The sequence below is a fragment of the Pristiophorus japonicus genome, chromosome 18, assembly GCF_044704955.1.
Source record: "Pristiophorus japonicus isolate sPriJap1 chromosome 18, sPriJap1.hap1, whole genome shotgun sequence".
NCBI classification, from domain to species: Eukaryota; Metazoa; Chordata; class Chondrichthyes; family Pristiophoridae; genus Pristiophorus; species Pristiophorus japonicus.
The window spans coordinates 35,577,228-35,591,591 of record NC_091994.1 but is presented as its reverse complement, the minus strand read 5'-3'; the positions used below and the strand labels follow the sequence as shown (position 1 = coordinate 35,591,591).

General features: G+C 42.8%; 2 protein-coding genes across 4 annotated transcripts in view; both read left to right on the top strand.

Annotated features, from left to right (window-relative positions):
• LOC139228646 (myelin expression factor 2-like) overlaps nucleotides 1-5,073 on the top strand; it is a 45,061-nt gene extending 39,988 nt beyond the window's left edge. The window contains exons 16-18 of the mRNA XM_070859862.1: nucleotides 295-668; nucleotides 3,814-3,865; nucleotides 4,710-5,073. Coding sequence (XP_070715963.1) covers nucleotides 295-668; nucleotides 3,814-3,865; nucleotides 4,710-4,873 — 590 coding nt within the window. The 3' untranslated portion in view covers nucleotides 4,874-5,073. The remainder of the gene's footprint in view (nucleotides 1-294; nucleotides 669-3,813; nucleotides 3,866-4,709) is intronic.
• Nucleotides 5,074-11,511: 6,438 nt separating this feature from the next.
• The window catches only part of timm44 (translocase of inner mitochondrial membrane 44 homolog (yeast)), a 68,531-nt gene continuing 65,678 nt past the window's right edge, over nucleotides 11,512-14,364 (top strand). Inside the window, exon 1 of one of the 3 annotated variants that reach the window (XM_070859859.1) lies at nucleotides 11,512-11,569. In XM_070859859.1, coding sequence (XP_070715960.1) covers nucleotides 11,540-11,569 — 30 coding nt within the window. In that variant the 5' untranslated portion in view covers nucleotides 11,512-11,539. Of the gene's footprint in view, nucleotides 11,570-11,943; nucleotides 12,165-14,364 lie in introns of those variants that run through there. The other 2 variants (XM_070859860.1, XM_070859861.1) reach the window with 2 other exon arrangements.

The following is a 14,364-nucleotide window of genomic DNA, read 5'->3' as shown; positions in this document are numbered from 1 at the left end:
AACTAAAGCCCTCCCTCCGACACCATCTCTCTAGCCACGCATTCATCTGCTCAATCCTCCTATTTCTGTACTCACTAGCTCGTGGCACTGGGAGTAATCCAGTGATTACTACCTTTGATGTTGAATACTTTGTAAAAAGGTTCACACACAGTTCATGTCCATTGTGGAAGTTGGGAGGCGATAATAAACACACGCCCATGTGTTGAAACTGAGTGTATGGACAGCTTGTATTATAAAGTGCCCAAATTTATTTATTTTTTTAAAAAAATGGTTAAAATACTTTTCCTTCTATAGGTATTGGAATGGGCGCAATGAATAAAATGGGTGGAGGAATTGGTATGGATAACATGGATCGCATGGGACCTGGAATGGATCGCATGGGTGGTGGTATGGATCGAACCGGTCTGGGAATGGACAGGATTGGATCCAACATGGGCTCTGGGATGACATCAAATGTTGACCGTATGGGAGCCGGAATGGACTGGATGGGCCAAAGTACCGATAGAATGGGTGGTGGTATGGATCGCATGGGTTCTGGAATGGGAGGAGGCTTTGACAAGGCTACAGACATGGATCGTAATCGTTTCAGTGGGAACTATGGAGGATCTATGGGAACTGGTACTGGAAATCTTAATTCAAGAAGAATCTGTCAAATATTTGTTCGAAATGTGAGTACATTTTATCAATTTAATATCAAATGGCAAATGCTGCAAATACAAGTCAGTCGGCAACTGTAAAGAGAAGGGTTAACTGTTTCAGGTGTGTAACTTCATCAAAACTGAAGGATATAAACAGTTTAGTATGGTAGGATTAAAGTAGAGAAGGTGGGAATAAACGACAGACACCCCAATCAGGAAGGAGGGGTTAAGGAGTTGACTGACCTGCAAATTGCTTAACCTCTGCTTCCTTTTCTAACTGTACTTTATCTTAATCTGCTAATCTCGTTAAACTGGAGTATGAGTAGCAACGAAAATATACCTTTTGTAAACTGCAAGAACGAGGGAAATGCTTGTATCTGTAATATTTTTCTTCCCTCCCTTCCTGGAGGCAGTGACTCATGTTGGAGTATGATTCTATTCGTAGTGGTAACCTTGTGTAAGAAGCCAAATGTTACCTTTTGTAATGACTGATGCTAGTTGAAGAAACTTATTTGAGATCATAGAATAGTACCATTTGGTGAGTTTGTGCCGGCTCTTTCGAAGAGCAATCCAGTTAGTCTGACTCCCCTGCTCTTTCCCCATGTCCCTGCAGTTTTTTTTCACCAAGTATTTATCCAATTCCCTTTTGAAAGCTACCATTGAATCTGTTTCCACCATCCTGTAAGGCAGTACATTCCAAATCCTAACCACTCGTTGCATAATGTTTTTCCTCTCGTTGACACTGGTGTTTTTGCCCTCATAAATTTGTGTCCTCTGGTTATCGATCCTTCAGCCTTTGGAAACAGTTTATTCTTATTTTCTCTCTAAACCATTCATGATTTTAAACACCTGTCAGATTTCCTCTTAGCCTTCTCTACTCTAAGGAGCACAACCCCTGTTTTTCTAGTTTATCGATGTAACTGTAATCCTTCATCCCTGGAACTATTCTAGTAAATCTCTTCTGTACCCTCTCAAGTCTTCACGTCCTTAAAATGTGGTGCCCAGAATTGGACACACTACTACAGTGGGGGCAGAACTAGTGTTTTAGTGTAACATCCTGGCTTTTGTGTACACTGCCTCTATTTATAAAGCCAATGCCTATGTGCTTCATTAACTGCTGTGTTAACTTGTCCTGCTACCTTCAGAGATGTGTACACAAACACCTGCAGGTCTATCTCTCCTTGCACTCCCATTGTACCATGTATTGTCGTCTCATTCTTCCAAAATGTATTACCTCACACTCTTGGGTGTTGAACTTCATCTGCCATGTGTCGTCTGCCCATTCCACCAGCCTGTCTCTGTCCTCTTAAAGTCTATTACTATCTTCCTCACTTTAATCTGCAAATTTTGAAATTATGCTCTACCCCCAAGTCTAAGTCATTAATGTATACCAAAAACAGCAGTGGTCCTGGTACCGAACCTTGAGAAACTCCATTGTATACCTCCCTCCAGTCTGAGAAAACAGCCATTCACCACAACTCCCATAATCAATTTGGTATCCATGCTGCTGCTGCCCCCTTATCTCATGGACTTCAATTTTGCTAACCAGCCTAATATGTGATACAGGTGTACTTTATCGAATGCCCTTTGAAAGTCCATGTGTGCAATATCAACTGGACTACCCTCATCCACCCTCTTACCTCATCAAGAAAACTCTTAATCAAGTTCGTCAAATACGATTTGCCCGTAACAAATCCATGCTGGCTCTTTATTAGCCCATGCTTGTCCAAATGCCTGTTAGTTTTCTCCTGGTTTATTGTTTCTAAAAGCTTTCCCACCTGATGTTAAAATGGCTGTAATTTCCAGGTTTATCCTTTTTTAAACAAGATGCATCATTTGCAGTCCTCTAGTCCTTTGGCACCACCCCTGTATATAAGGAGGATTAGAAGATTGTGGCCAGCACCTCTGCAGTTTCTACCCTTCTCTCAGCAAGCTTAGGATGCATCCCATCTGGACCGGGTGACCTATCCACTTTTAAGAACCGCTAGCCTTTCTTAGTACCTCCTCTTTATATTTATCTCGTCGGGTATCCTAACAATCTCCTTGTTTACCAAGCTTTGGCTCTTCCTTGGTACTCATTTAGTACCTCAACCATGCCTTCTGCCTTTACCAATAGCTTTCCGTTTTGGCTTCTAATTGGTACCACCACTCCTGGCAACTCTCTTCGTGTTAATATGCCGATAGAAAGCCTTTTGGATTTCCTTTTTATGTTGGCCGCTAATCTGTTCTCATACTGTCTCTTTGCCCCTCTTCTTTCCCTTTTCATTTCTCTACTTTTTATATTCAGCCTGATTTCTCCCTTGTATTATCAAGCTGACATATGTCATATGCCCTCTTTTTCTGCTTCATCCTACTCTCTAACTCCTTTGTCATCCAGGGAGCTCTGGCTTTGGCTGCACTCCCTTTCCCTCTTGTAGGAATGTACCTAGACTCTGCCTGAACCATCTCCTTTTTAAAGGCAGCCCGTTGCTCCATTACATTTCTGCTTGCCAGTCTTTGATTCCAATTTTCCCAGGCCAGATCCTTCCTCAATTCACTGAAATTAGCCATCCACCAGTAAGTATTTTTATTCTCGATTTCTCTTTGTCCTTCTCCATAACTAATCTAAACCTTGCAATGCTATCATCTCTATTCCAAAATGCTCCCCGACTGTGACAAATCTCCACTTGCTGCTCTTCATTCCCCAGGACTAGTTCCAGCAACGCCTCCTTCCTTGTTAGGTAGGAAACAAGCTGATCAAGAAAGTTCTCCTGAACGCACTTTAGAAATTCTTCCCCTTCTCTGCCCTTAACACAATCACTGCCCCATTCAATATTGGGGGAGTTAAAGTCTCCCATTATCAATACTCTATAGTTTTTGCACCTCAGATTTCCTTTGCAAATCTGATTGTTTATCTCCTTCCCATTTGGTGGCCTATAAAATACATCAAGTAGTGTAATAGCTCCTTTATTGTTTGTCAAGATCATCGTATAAAATATACAATTGCAATAAAATATGCGGTTGCAATAAAGAACACTGTTCGAATGATGGCAAAGGCCTGATTGAGATGGATGCTGAGCCTTGTTACAAAGTTGTTGTGCAAGTTGGACAGTAAATGCAGGGGCTAGTCCCATTGTTAGTTATACAGACTACAGTTTGATTTTTGTTTTTGATTCATTTACTTTGTTTTCTTCAGCTCCCCTATGACATCACCTGGCAAATGCTGAAAGATAAATTCAGTGAATTTGGTAAGTTCACAGATTTCTAACTGAAAATGTAACTGCTTATTAGAAGAAAGCCATAATGAGTATCGGCCCTTTTGATCTATCAACTTTGAATAATTTTTCAGTGATAAATTTTGAACTGGTGAGGTGTTCACACAGTTGGATAAAGGGACTTGGAAAGTACTTGCGTTAATCAACTGATTTGTTACAGGAATTGGATACCTTCCAGGGTTTGTTTTAATAGTTTTTTCAGATTCCGATCTGTTTTTGGTAAGGAAGTGCCTAATCCAGTTATGTTGTCAGCTTGGCTCAGTTGGTTGGCCTTTTACCTCGGAGTCAGAAGGTTGAGAGCTCAAGCACTATTCCAGGATTTCAGAACGTAATCTAGGCTGAAACTCCATTGCAATACTGAGTGCTGAATTGGTGGAGTTACACTTTGTGTTAAACTGAGGCCCTGTTTGCAGGTTCTGGTGAATGTTAATGGTTCCATGGCCGTCATGAAATGAGCAAGGAGTTCTCTTGCGTGTCGACTCATCCCTCGGTCAACCAATACAGTACCATTTAAAAATAGATCATTCATTTAACTGCTGTTTTGGGGATCTGGTTGTGTTCCATAATGGCTGGTGTATTTTCCTACTTAATGAGATTTGCTACACTTTAAAGTCATTCATTTGCATGAGAATCTTGAGACATATGAGACGCTTAGTAGGGTGCTGTCTTTTTTACTTGGTTTATGTGAAAATCTGTTTGCACTAAGTTTCCTATAAATTAACCCATATTGAACACACCGGGAAGCACAATTAAGTAAATACAATCTCGTTCCTGGCATTTTAATGATTGCTGTTTAATGTTTTCTTTTTAAATATAGGATATGTACATTATGCAGACATTAAGATGGAAAATGGCAAGTCTAAGGGCTGTGGTGTGGTTCGTTTTGAGAGTCCAGATTCTGCGGAGCGTGCTTGCAGGATGATGAACGGAATCCGACTTTATGGCAGAGAAATTGATGTCCGACTTGATAGAAATGTTTAAAATCCATTTTTAGTAGAATTTTTAAAACAACCAAACAGTAAAACTCCCTTTTTAGAGTGTTTTTTGTTCCATTCGTTAAAAAAATTTGAATGGACAGTTTAACAATGTGCACATTGCATTTTGTTTTTTATTTAGTGTGAAAAATACACATTTGCTTCTGTATTAGCGATTGAATAATAAATGTGATTTGGGGAAATGTATTTATTGAGTTTTGTGATTGTATTTTAATACAAGTTAAATGCAGGAGTTCCTGCCAATCATATTACAGTGGCTAGTGTGAGGATATATTTTGAACTACATCACATTTAAACTTTGCAGACACTAAATGCTATGCATGGTAAGGGAGCAGAACAGTTCTGTAGTTGAATTTGCACAAACATCATAATTTCACTGGTATCCATAAAATCTGCAGCTTTTGGCATAAATGGATTATAGGATTTATGGATCTCATTATGTTGAATTATATCTATACTGTAATGGTGATGTTTGCACATTGTAATATTTGGCTGCTTTTAATATTGATAACTGTGGAATAGCCTGGTTTTCTTACTGGTATAAGAGAAGGATTGTTTTGCTACATTTTCCTTTTCACCTGTAGGTGTTTATGATTATACTTATTCTCCAAATGGCTCAATGTTCAAAAATAGCCCAGCTTGGATACAAGAAAGGGTATGCATTCACAATATAGCTGTTGCGCTGCAATTAATATGGTATGGCATTGCCAATATAACGATGCTAAATGCTTTTTTTGAGATATTAAAATAGAAGCTTTGACTTCATTGTTTACTACACTATACCAATTCAACACATAACCACAGCCATGCCAATAAGCCCAATGTACACTTTGGAAGCACCATGGTATCAATGGACAGTGGCCTCATTTAATTTTGATGTTTTTGACTACCTGGGAAACTATCTGGGTATTGTCACAATTTGCTCATGATCTACAAAAAAATCTTGGAATTTTAAAAACTTTGTTTAGAGGTGTGTAGTTTGTGCATTGTCAATTGGATTGTGTTTGGCTCACTAATGCTGCTTGCAACAAATCCTGATGCACTAATTTTCTAAAACCAAAAAAGTTTTACCTGGTGCATTACTTACAACAGTGATGATTCATTACAATGATGGCAGATTGATTTACAGTTGCTGGTTTTTTTTTACTGTTCGTGTGAGGAAATTGGCTATTTAATTGGCTAACTCAATCTGCTCAGACACCTTGAGTTTAAAAGAGCTGTCATTCTCAATTTGATGATCTTTGAAATATAAGGTCATGGGATCCAACGTCAATTGGCTAAGTTGTAGGAACATTACCAATAGAAAAGCACTAGAGGCTTGATGGGGTTTGCTAACAACTGCAGGATGAACTGGACCAGTAAGTTTTTTCCTATGTTGTTTTCATCTGTTCGTATGGATGCCTTTGTCTGAGATGGAGACCATCCATTTCGACCATAGCCAGACCATCTCTAGCAATAACTTCCCATCACTCCACCTGTCTGCTGGTGTGTCTCAAGAATCCATCCATGGCTCCCTCTTGCTCACCTACCTGCTGCCACTTGATGTAATTTGAAGCTATGAGGGTCAGCTTCCAAATTGGTGACTTCCAGCTCGACCTCTTCCCCCTCCATTGCCTCTGTCTTGTCAGACTGCTTGTTCAACATAGTGTTGTGTAAGCTGTAACTTCGTAAACTCCATCCCCCTTCCTGGACACTGTCTGTCTTGGGCTGAACCAGGCTATTTACAGTCTTGGTATCCTGTTTGACCGAATTCAACTTACGATATCCTAACGCCTTGTATCAAAGGCCATCTATTTCTAACTCCATAACATCACCTGTCTCTAGTCACTATCTCAGCCTCTCCGCAGCTGAAAGCTCATGTATGTGTTTGAGAAGATTCACTAGATTGATTCCTGAGATGAAGGGGTTGATGTATGAAGAAAGGTTGGGCCTATACTCATTGGAGTTTAGAAGAATGAGAGGTGATCTTATTGAAACATAAGATTCTGAGGGAATCTTTTCCCTTGTGGGGGAATCTAGAACTAGGGGGCATAGTTTCAGAATAAGGGGGTCACCCATTTAGAACTGAGGTGAGGAATTTCTTCTCGAAGGATTGTAAATGTGTGGAATTCTCTGCCCCAGAGAGCTGTGGAGGCTGGGTCAATGAATATGTTTAAGGTGAAAGTACAGATTTTTAAATGATAAACGAGTGAAGGGTTATGGGGAGCGGGCAGGGAAGTGGAGCTGAGGCCAAGATCTGATCAACCATGATCTTATTGAATGGCCGCCTCCTATTTTGTTCTTGTCTCCAGGCATAGCTATATAATGTTCTTGGGCCAAACTCCCATTCTCCATAAACGTGTGTACATCCAAAGGTCTGCTGCCTGTATTTTATCTCTTACCAAGTTATGCTCAACCAATCACACCTGTCCTTGCTAATTGAATTATTGTCTTCTCTCTCCTCTTTCTCCCCCCAATACCTCAGGATAAATTCCTCCATGGTCTACCTCTCTGTCTCTAACCCTCAATCACCTCCTCTGCTCTAGTATTGGCATTTGTGCCTTCTAGATTCTACTGAGATTTCCTTCCAAGATTGGGGGGGAGAGGGAATTAAGGGTTATGGGGAGCGGGCGGGTAAGTGGAGCTGAGTCCACGGCCAGATCAGCCATGATCTTGTTGAATGGTGGAACAGGCTCGAGGGGCTAGATGGCCTGCTCCTGTTTCTAATTCTTATGTTCTTATGTAAACCCTTTCATGTCTTACCCCATCTAATTTTTCCTGCTTTGGATGCATCAGTTTTCAGTATATGAATGTTGCAACTTTGAAAAGTGTAGATGAGCAGAGACACCTTAGTGTCCATATACACAAATTGTTTAAGGTGACAGGGCAAGTTGATATGGTGGTTTAAAAAGCATCTGGGTTACTTGGGTTTATAAATAGAGGCATAGAATATAAAAGCAAAGATCATGCTAGAACTTTTAAAATCTCTAGTTAAGCCTTAGTTGGAGTATTGTGGACAATCTTCAGGAAAGATGTAAAGTTAATAGGATACAGAGGTCTTTTTCATTCATGGGATGTGGGTGTCATTGGCAAGACCAGTGTTTATTGCCAATCCCTAATTTCCCTTTGAAGGTGGTGAGCCATTTTCTTGAACTGGTTCAGTCCAAGTGGTGAAGGTACTCTCACCGTGCTGTTAGGTAGAGAGTTCCAGGATTTTGTCCCAGTGACTGAAGGAATGGCAATATATTTCCATGGTGTGTGACTTGGAGACCTTTTATAAGTGGTGTTTCCATGCACCTGTTGCTAGGTGGTAGAAATTACTGTTTTGGGAGGTGCTGTTGAAGCCTTGGCAAATTTCTGCAGTGCATTTTATAGATGGTGCACACTGCAGCCAAGGTGCACTGATGGTGGATAGAGTGCCAATCAAGCAGGCTGCTTTAAGAACATAAGAAATAAGGGCAGGCCATTTGGCCCTTCGAGTCTGCTCCGCCATTCAATAAGATCATGGACTCTGCTCCACTTCCCTGCCCACTCCCCATAACCCTTTACTCCCTTATCGCTCAAAAATCTCTATCTCTGCCTTAAATATGTTCAATGATCCAGCCTTCACAGCTCTCTGGGGCAGAGAATTCCATAGATTTACAACCCTGAGGAAATTCCTCATGTTTTAAATGGGTGGCCCCTTATTCTAAGACTATGGGTCGGAGGGTCTAGTAAGGAGGAGGAACTGAGGGAAATCCTTATTAGTCGGGAAATTGTGTTGGGGAAATTGATGGGATTGAAGGCCGATAAATCCCCAGGGCCTGATGGACTGCATCCCAGAGTACTTAAGGAGGTGGCCTTGGAAATAGTGGATGCATTGACAGTCATTTTCCAACATTCCATTGACTCTGGATCAGTTCCTATGGAGTGGAGGGTAGCCAATGTAACCCCACTTTTTAAAAAAGGAGGGAGAGAGAAAACGGAATTACAGACCGGTCAGCCTGACATCGGTAGTGGGTAAAATGATGGAATCAATTATTAAGGATGTCATAGCAGTGCATTTGGAAAGAGGTAATATGATAGGTCCAAGTCAGCATGGATTTGTGAAAGGGAAATCATGCTTGACAAATCTGGAATTTTTTGAGGATGTTTCCAGTAGAGTGGACAAGGGAGAACCAGTTGATGTGGTATATTTGGACTTTCAGAAGGCTTTCGACAAGGTCCCACACAAGAGATTAATGTGCAAAGTTAAAGCACATGGGATTGGGGGGTAATGTGCTGACATGGATTGAGAACTGGTTGTCAGACAGGAAGCAAAGAGTAGGAGTAAATGGGGACTTTTCAGAATGCAGGCAGTGACTAGTGGGGTACCGCAAGGTTCTGTGCTGGGGCCCCAGCTGTTTACACTGTACATTAATGATTTAGACGAGGGGATTAAATGTAGTATCTCCAAATTTGCGGATGACACTAAGTTGGGTGGCAGTGTGAGCTGCAAGGAGGATTCTATGAGGCTGCAGAGGGACTTGGATAGGGCAAATGCATGGCAGATGAAGTATAATGTGGATAAATGTGAGGTTATCCACTTTGGTGGTAAAAACAGAGAGACAGACTATTATCTGAATAGTGACAGATTAGGAAAAGGGGAGGTGCAAAGAGACCTGGGTGTCATGGTACATCAGTTATTGAAGGTTGGCATGCAGGTACAGCAGGCGGTTAAGAAAGCAAATGGCATGTTGGCCTTCATAGCGAGGGGATTTGAGTACAAGGGCAGGGAGGTGTTGCTACAATTGTACAGGGCCTTGGTGAGGCCACACCTGGAGTATTGTGTACAGTTTTGGTCTCCTAACCTGAGGAAGGACATTCTTGCTATTGAGGGAGTGCAGCGAAGGTTCACCAGACTGATTCCCGGGATGGCGGGACTGACCTATCAAGAAAGACTGGATCAACTGGGCTTGTATTCACTGGAGTTCAGAAGAATGAGAGGGGACCTCATAGAAACATTTAAAATTCTGATGGGGTTAGATGCAGGAAGAATGTTCCCAATGTTGGGGAAGTCCAGAACCAGGGGACACAGTCTAAGGATAAGGGGGAAGCCATTTAGGACCGAGATGAGGAGGAATTTCTTCACCCAGAGAGTGGTGAACCTGTGGAATTCTTTACCACAGAAAGTTGTTGAGGCCAATTCACTAAATATATTCAAAAAGGAGTTAGATGAAGTCCTTACTACTAGGGGAATCAAGGGGTATGGTGAGAAAGCAGGAATGGGGTACTGAAGTTGCATGTTCAGCCATGAACTCATTGAATGGCGGTGCAGGCTAGAAGGGCCGAATGGCCTACTCCTGCACCTATTTTCTATGTTTCTATGTACCCTAGTTTTAGTTTTCCCTATGTGGAAATATCCTCTCTACAGCCACCTTGTTAAGCCCCCTCATTATCTTAAGTTTCAATAAGATCACACCTCATTCTTCTGAACTCCAATGTGCATAGGGTCAACCTATCCCAAGTCAACCAATGCATCCACCATCGCTGCAGCCATTTCTCTTAAGACCCTAGGATGTTTTGGATGGTGTTGAGCTTTGATGTGTTGGAGCTGCACTCATCCAGGTAGTGGTGAATATTCCATCACAATCCTAACTTGTGCCTTGTAAATGGTGGAAAGGCTTTGGCGAATCAGGTGAGTCACTTGGTACAGAATACTTGGCCTCTGACTTGCTCTTGTAGCCATAGTGTGTGTGGCTGGCCCAGTTAAGTTACTGGTCAATGGTGACCCCCAGGCTGTTGATGGGGAATTTGGTGAAGGTAATGCTGTTGAATGTCAAGGGGAGATGGTTAGACTCTTATTCGAGATGGTCATTGGCTGGCATGAATGTTACTTGCCACTTATTAGCCCAAGCCTGAATTATGTCCAGGTCTTGTATGAGGGCACAGGCTACTTAATTATCCGAGGTGTAGCGAATGGAATTGAACACTGCAAACATCCCCGTTGCTGACCTTTGAAGGTCATTGCTGAAGTATGGTTGGGCCTAGGATACTGGATGTTACCAGGGATGAGGGACATTATTTATTGGAAAATTTAGGACTGTTAGCCTTAGGACAGAGGATAAGAAGTGACCTAATGCAGGTTTTCAAGATAAGATTTTGGTGGAGTAGATGCAGGCTGTTTCTGCTGGTGAGTGCGTTAATAATCTAAGGCCGGATTTAAAATCATTGGCAAAAGACCTAGGGGTGAGATGGGAATTTTTTTTCACTCAGGATCTGGAAAGGGGGTAGGTAATTCCATAATTTTAAAAGGTAGTTGGATGGGTACTTCAAGATGACTAACTCAGAGTTACAGACAAAAAGCGGGAGGTGGAAGAGTTCTAAGCACGTCTGGCTTTTCAAAGAACCAGCACAGTCACGACGGGCCGAATGGCCGCCTCTTGTGCTACAAGTTTCAATTTCCCTCAGGGTGGTGGGATAATTTTCTACGTTGAAGGCGCTATATAAATGCAAGTTGTTAGTGGCTATAAAATGGTGGGTAGCACATGTTCCACAGCTACCCAGCATTTGCATTTTCTCCCCGGCATGGGCCGGGACACGATGTTCAGAGTCTGGCCCTGCAGCTGATGCAACAGGCATGTCGCGCTCTGCCTGACGTCACCGCGCCCGCGTGCAGTGTCACTTCCGCTGTGGAAGGTCATCCAGCGGTAAGATGGCGGCGGCCGGGTGCCGTGGCTACCAGGTGAGAGGAGGGTGGGTCCGGCTGGGCTCTCCCCTCCCGGGAATGGGTCCAGAGACACACGTTCGCGCGGAGGCTGGCGCAGGGCACGAACGGACACGGTGTCAAAAAAGCAAGCAGTGCCCGGCATGGCGCTTCCCCTTTAAGGAGCGTGGTCGGTGGGCGGAGCGAGCCGGCGGCTTTCTTGGTGAGGGAGGCTGGTGAAGAGAGTCTCCCGAGGTGGGGAGCGACGTGTGGGGCAAATCAACACTGAGGGATGGGGATTAAGAAGACACCGTGAGGGCAGGAGCTGAATGAAGGGCTCAGCGAGGGAACGGTGCGCCTCACACCTGAGGAAGATGGGCCCAGGCCATTTACTGAGTGAGCAGGTCTCCGCTAGGGTTGAGTCTTAGCGTCCCATGGTTAGGGAGGGGACAGTCAGCTAGGGTCCCTGGCCTATGGGTAAAGACATGATCTAGCTCAGTCGTAATGCCCTTCACAATCGAACATCTTGACAGCATTCACGAACTGCGGGGCGGGGGTGGTCACACGTCAAGAGCAGAATGAGATCCCAGATGGCATCTGTGATTTTATGTTCATCTTTGTTCCATTTAATTAAGTACGTTTACCTTGTATTTCATCTTTACAGTACTTTAAGCAGTGATTATTTTTCTTTTACTATTTACTTTCTGAAAGTGTGGAATCAAAACTGCCTAAATTTCACCCAAGTGGCTAGTGTGAGTCTTGGTGGTGAGTGTTAGCAGTCCTGTCCTCATGCATGTATATTTTACAGAGAGACCTGGGGGTATGGGTGCACCAATCAGTGAAGGTGGTAGGGCAGGTTGAGAAAGCAGTCAAAAAGGCTTATGGGATCCTGGGCTTCATAAATTAGAGGTACAGAGGAGAAAAGTGTGGAAATTATGATGAATCTGTAAAAAAACAATGATTCGGCCTCAACTGGAGTACTGTGTCCAATTCTGGGCACCACACTTTAGAACATAAGAATTAGGAGCAGGGGTAGGCCATTTGGCCCCCCGAGCTTGCTCTGCCATTCAATAAGATCATGGCTGATCTACCTCAACTCCACTTTCCTGCACTGTCCCCATATCCCTTGATTCCCATAATATTCAAAAATCTATCGATCTTTGTCAAAGACTGAGCCTCCACAGCCCTCTGGGGTAGAGAATTCCAAAGATGCACCACCCTGTGAGTGAAGAAGTTTCTCCTCCTCTCAGTCCTAAATGGCTGACCACTTATTCCGAGACTGTGACCCCTGGTTCTAGACTCTCCAGGCAGAGGAAACATCTACCCTGTCAAGCCCTGTAAGAATTTTGTATGTTTCAATGAGATCACCTCTCATTCTTAACTCTAGAGAATATAGGCTTCGTCTACTCAATCTCTCCTCGTAGGACAATCCCCCATCCAGGAATCAGTCCGGTGAACCTTTGTTGCAATCCTTCTATGGCAAATATATCCTTCCTTGGGTAAGGAGACCAAAGCTGTACACAATACTCCAGGTGCGGTCTCACCAGGGCCCTATATAATTGCAATAACATGTCTTTACTCTTATCCTCCAATCCTCTTGTAATAATGGCCAACACACCATTTGCTTTCTTAATTGCTTGCTGTACCTGTATGTTAACTTTCAGTGATTCGTGTACACCGACATTTCCCAATCTCTCACCATTTAAAAAGTAATCTGCTTTTCTATTTTTCCTGCCAAAGTGGATAACTTCACATTTCTCCACATTATATTCCATTTGCCATGTTCTTGCCCACTCACTTAACCTGTCTATATCCCCTTAAAGCCTCTTTGCATCCTCCTCACAACTTACATTCCCACCTAGCTTTGTATTATCAGCAAACTTGGATATATTACATTTGGTCCCCTCATCCAAATCATTGATATAGATTGTGAATAGCTGGGGCCCAAGCACCGATCCTCACGGTACCCCACTAGTTACAGCCTGCCAACCCGAAAATGACCCCTTTATTCCTACCCTCTGTTTTCAGTCCATTAACCAATCCTCAATCCATGCTAGTATATTGCCTCCAATCCCATGAGCCCTAATTTTGTTTAATAACCTCTTGTGTGGCACCTTATCGAATGCCTTCTGAAAATCCAAGCACACCACATGCACTGGTTTACCCCTTATCAATTCTGCTAGTTACAACCTCAAAAAATCAGATTTGTCAAACATGATTTCTCTTTCATAAATCCATGTTGATAAATCCTAATCCTGTTATTTTCTAAGTACCCGGTTACCATGCCCTTAATAATAGATTCTAGCATTTTCCCTATGACTGATGTCAGGCTAACTGGTCTGTCGTTCCCCATTTAGGAAGGATGTGAAGGCCTTAGAGAAGGTGCAGAAAAGATTTACGAGAATGATTCCAGGAATGAGGGACTTCAGTTATGTTGATAGACTGGAGAAGCTGGAGTTGTTCTCCTTGGAGCAGAGAAGATTGAGAGGAGATTTAATCAAGGTGTTCAAAATCATAAGGGGTCTGGACAGAGTAGGTAGAGAGAAACTAGCAAAAGGGTCAAGAACTAGAGGGCACAGATTTAAGCTGATTGGTAAAAGAACCAAAGGCGATGTAAGAAATAACTTTTTTATGCAGCAAGTGGTTGGAATGCACTGTCTGAAAGGGTGGTGGATGCAGACTCAATCATATCATTCAAAAGGGAAGTGGATAAGTATCTAAGAAATAAAATTGCAGGGCTACGGGAAAAGGGCCGGGGAGTGGGGCAAGTTGAGAGTCGCACAGGCACGATGGGCTGAATGGCCTTATTCTGTGCTGTAACCATTCTATAATTC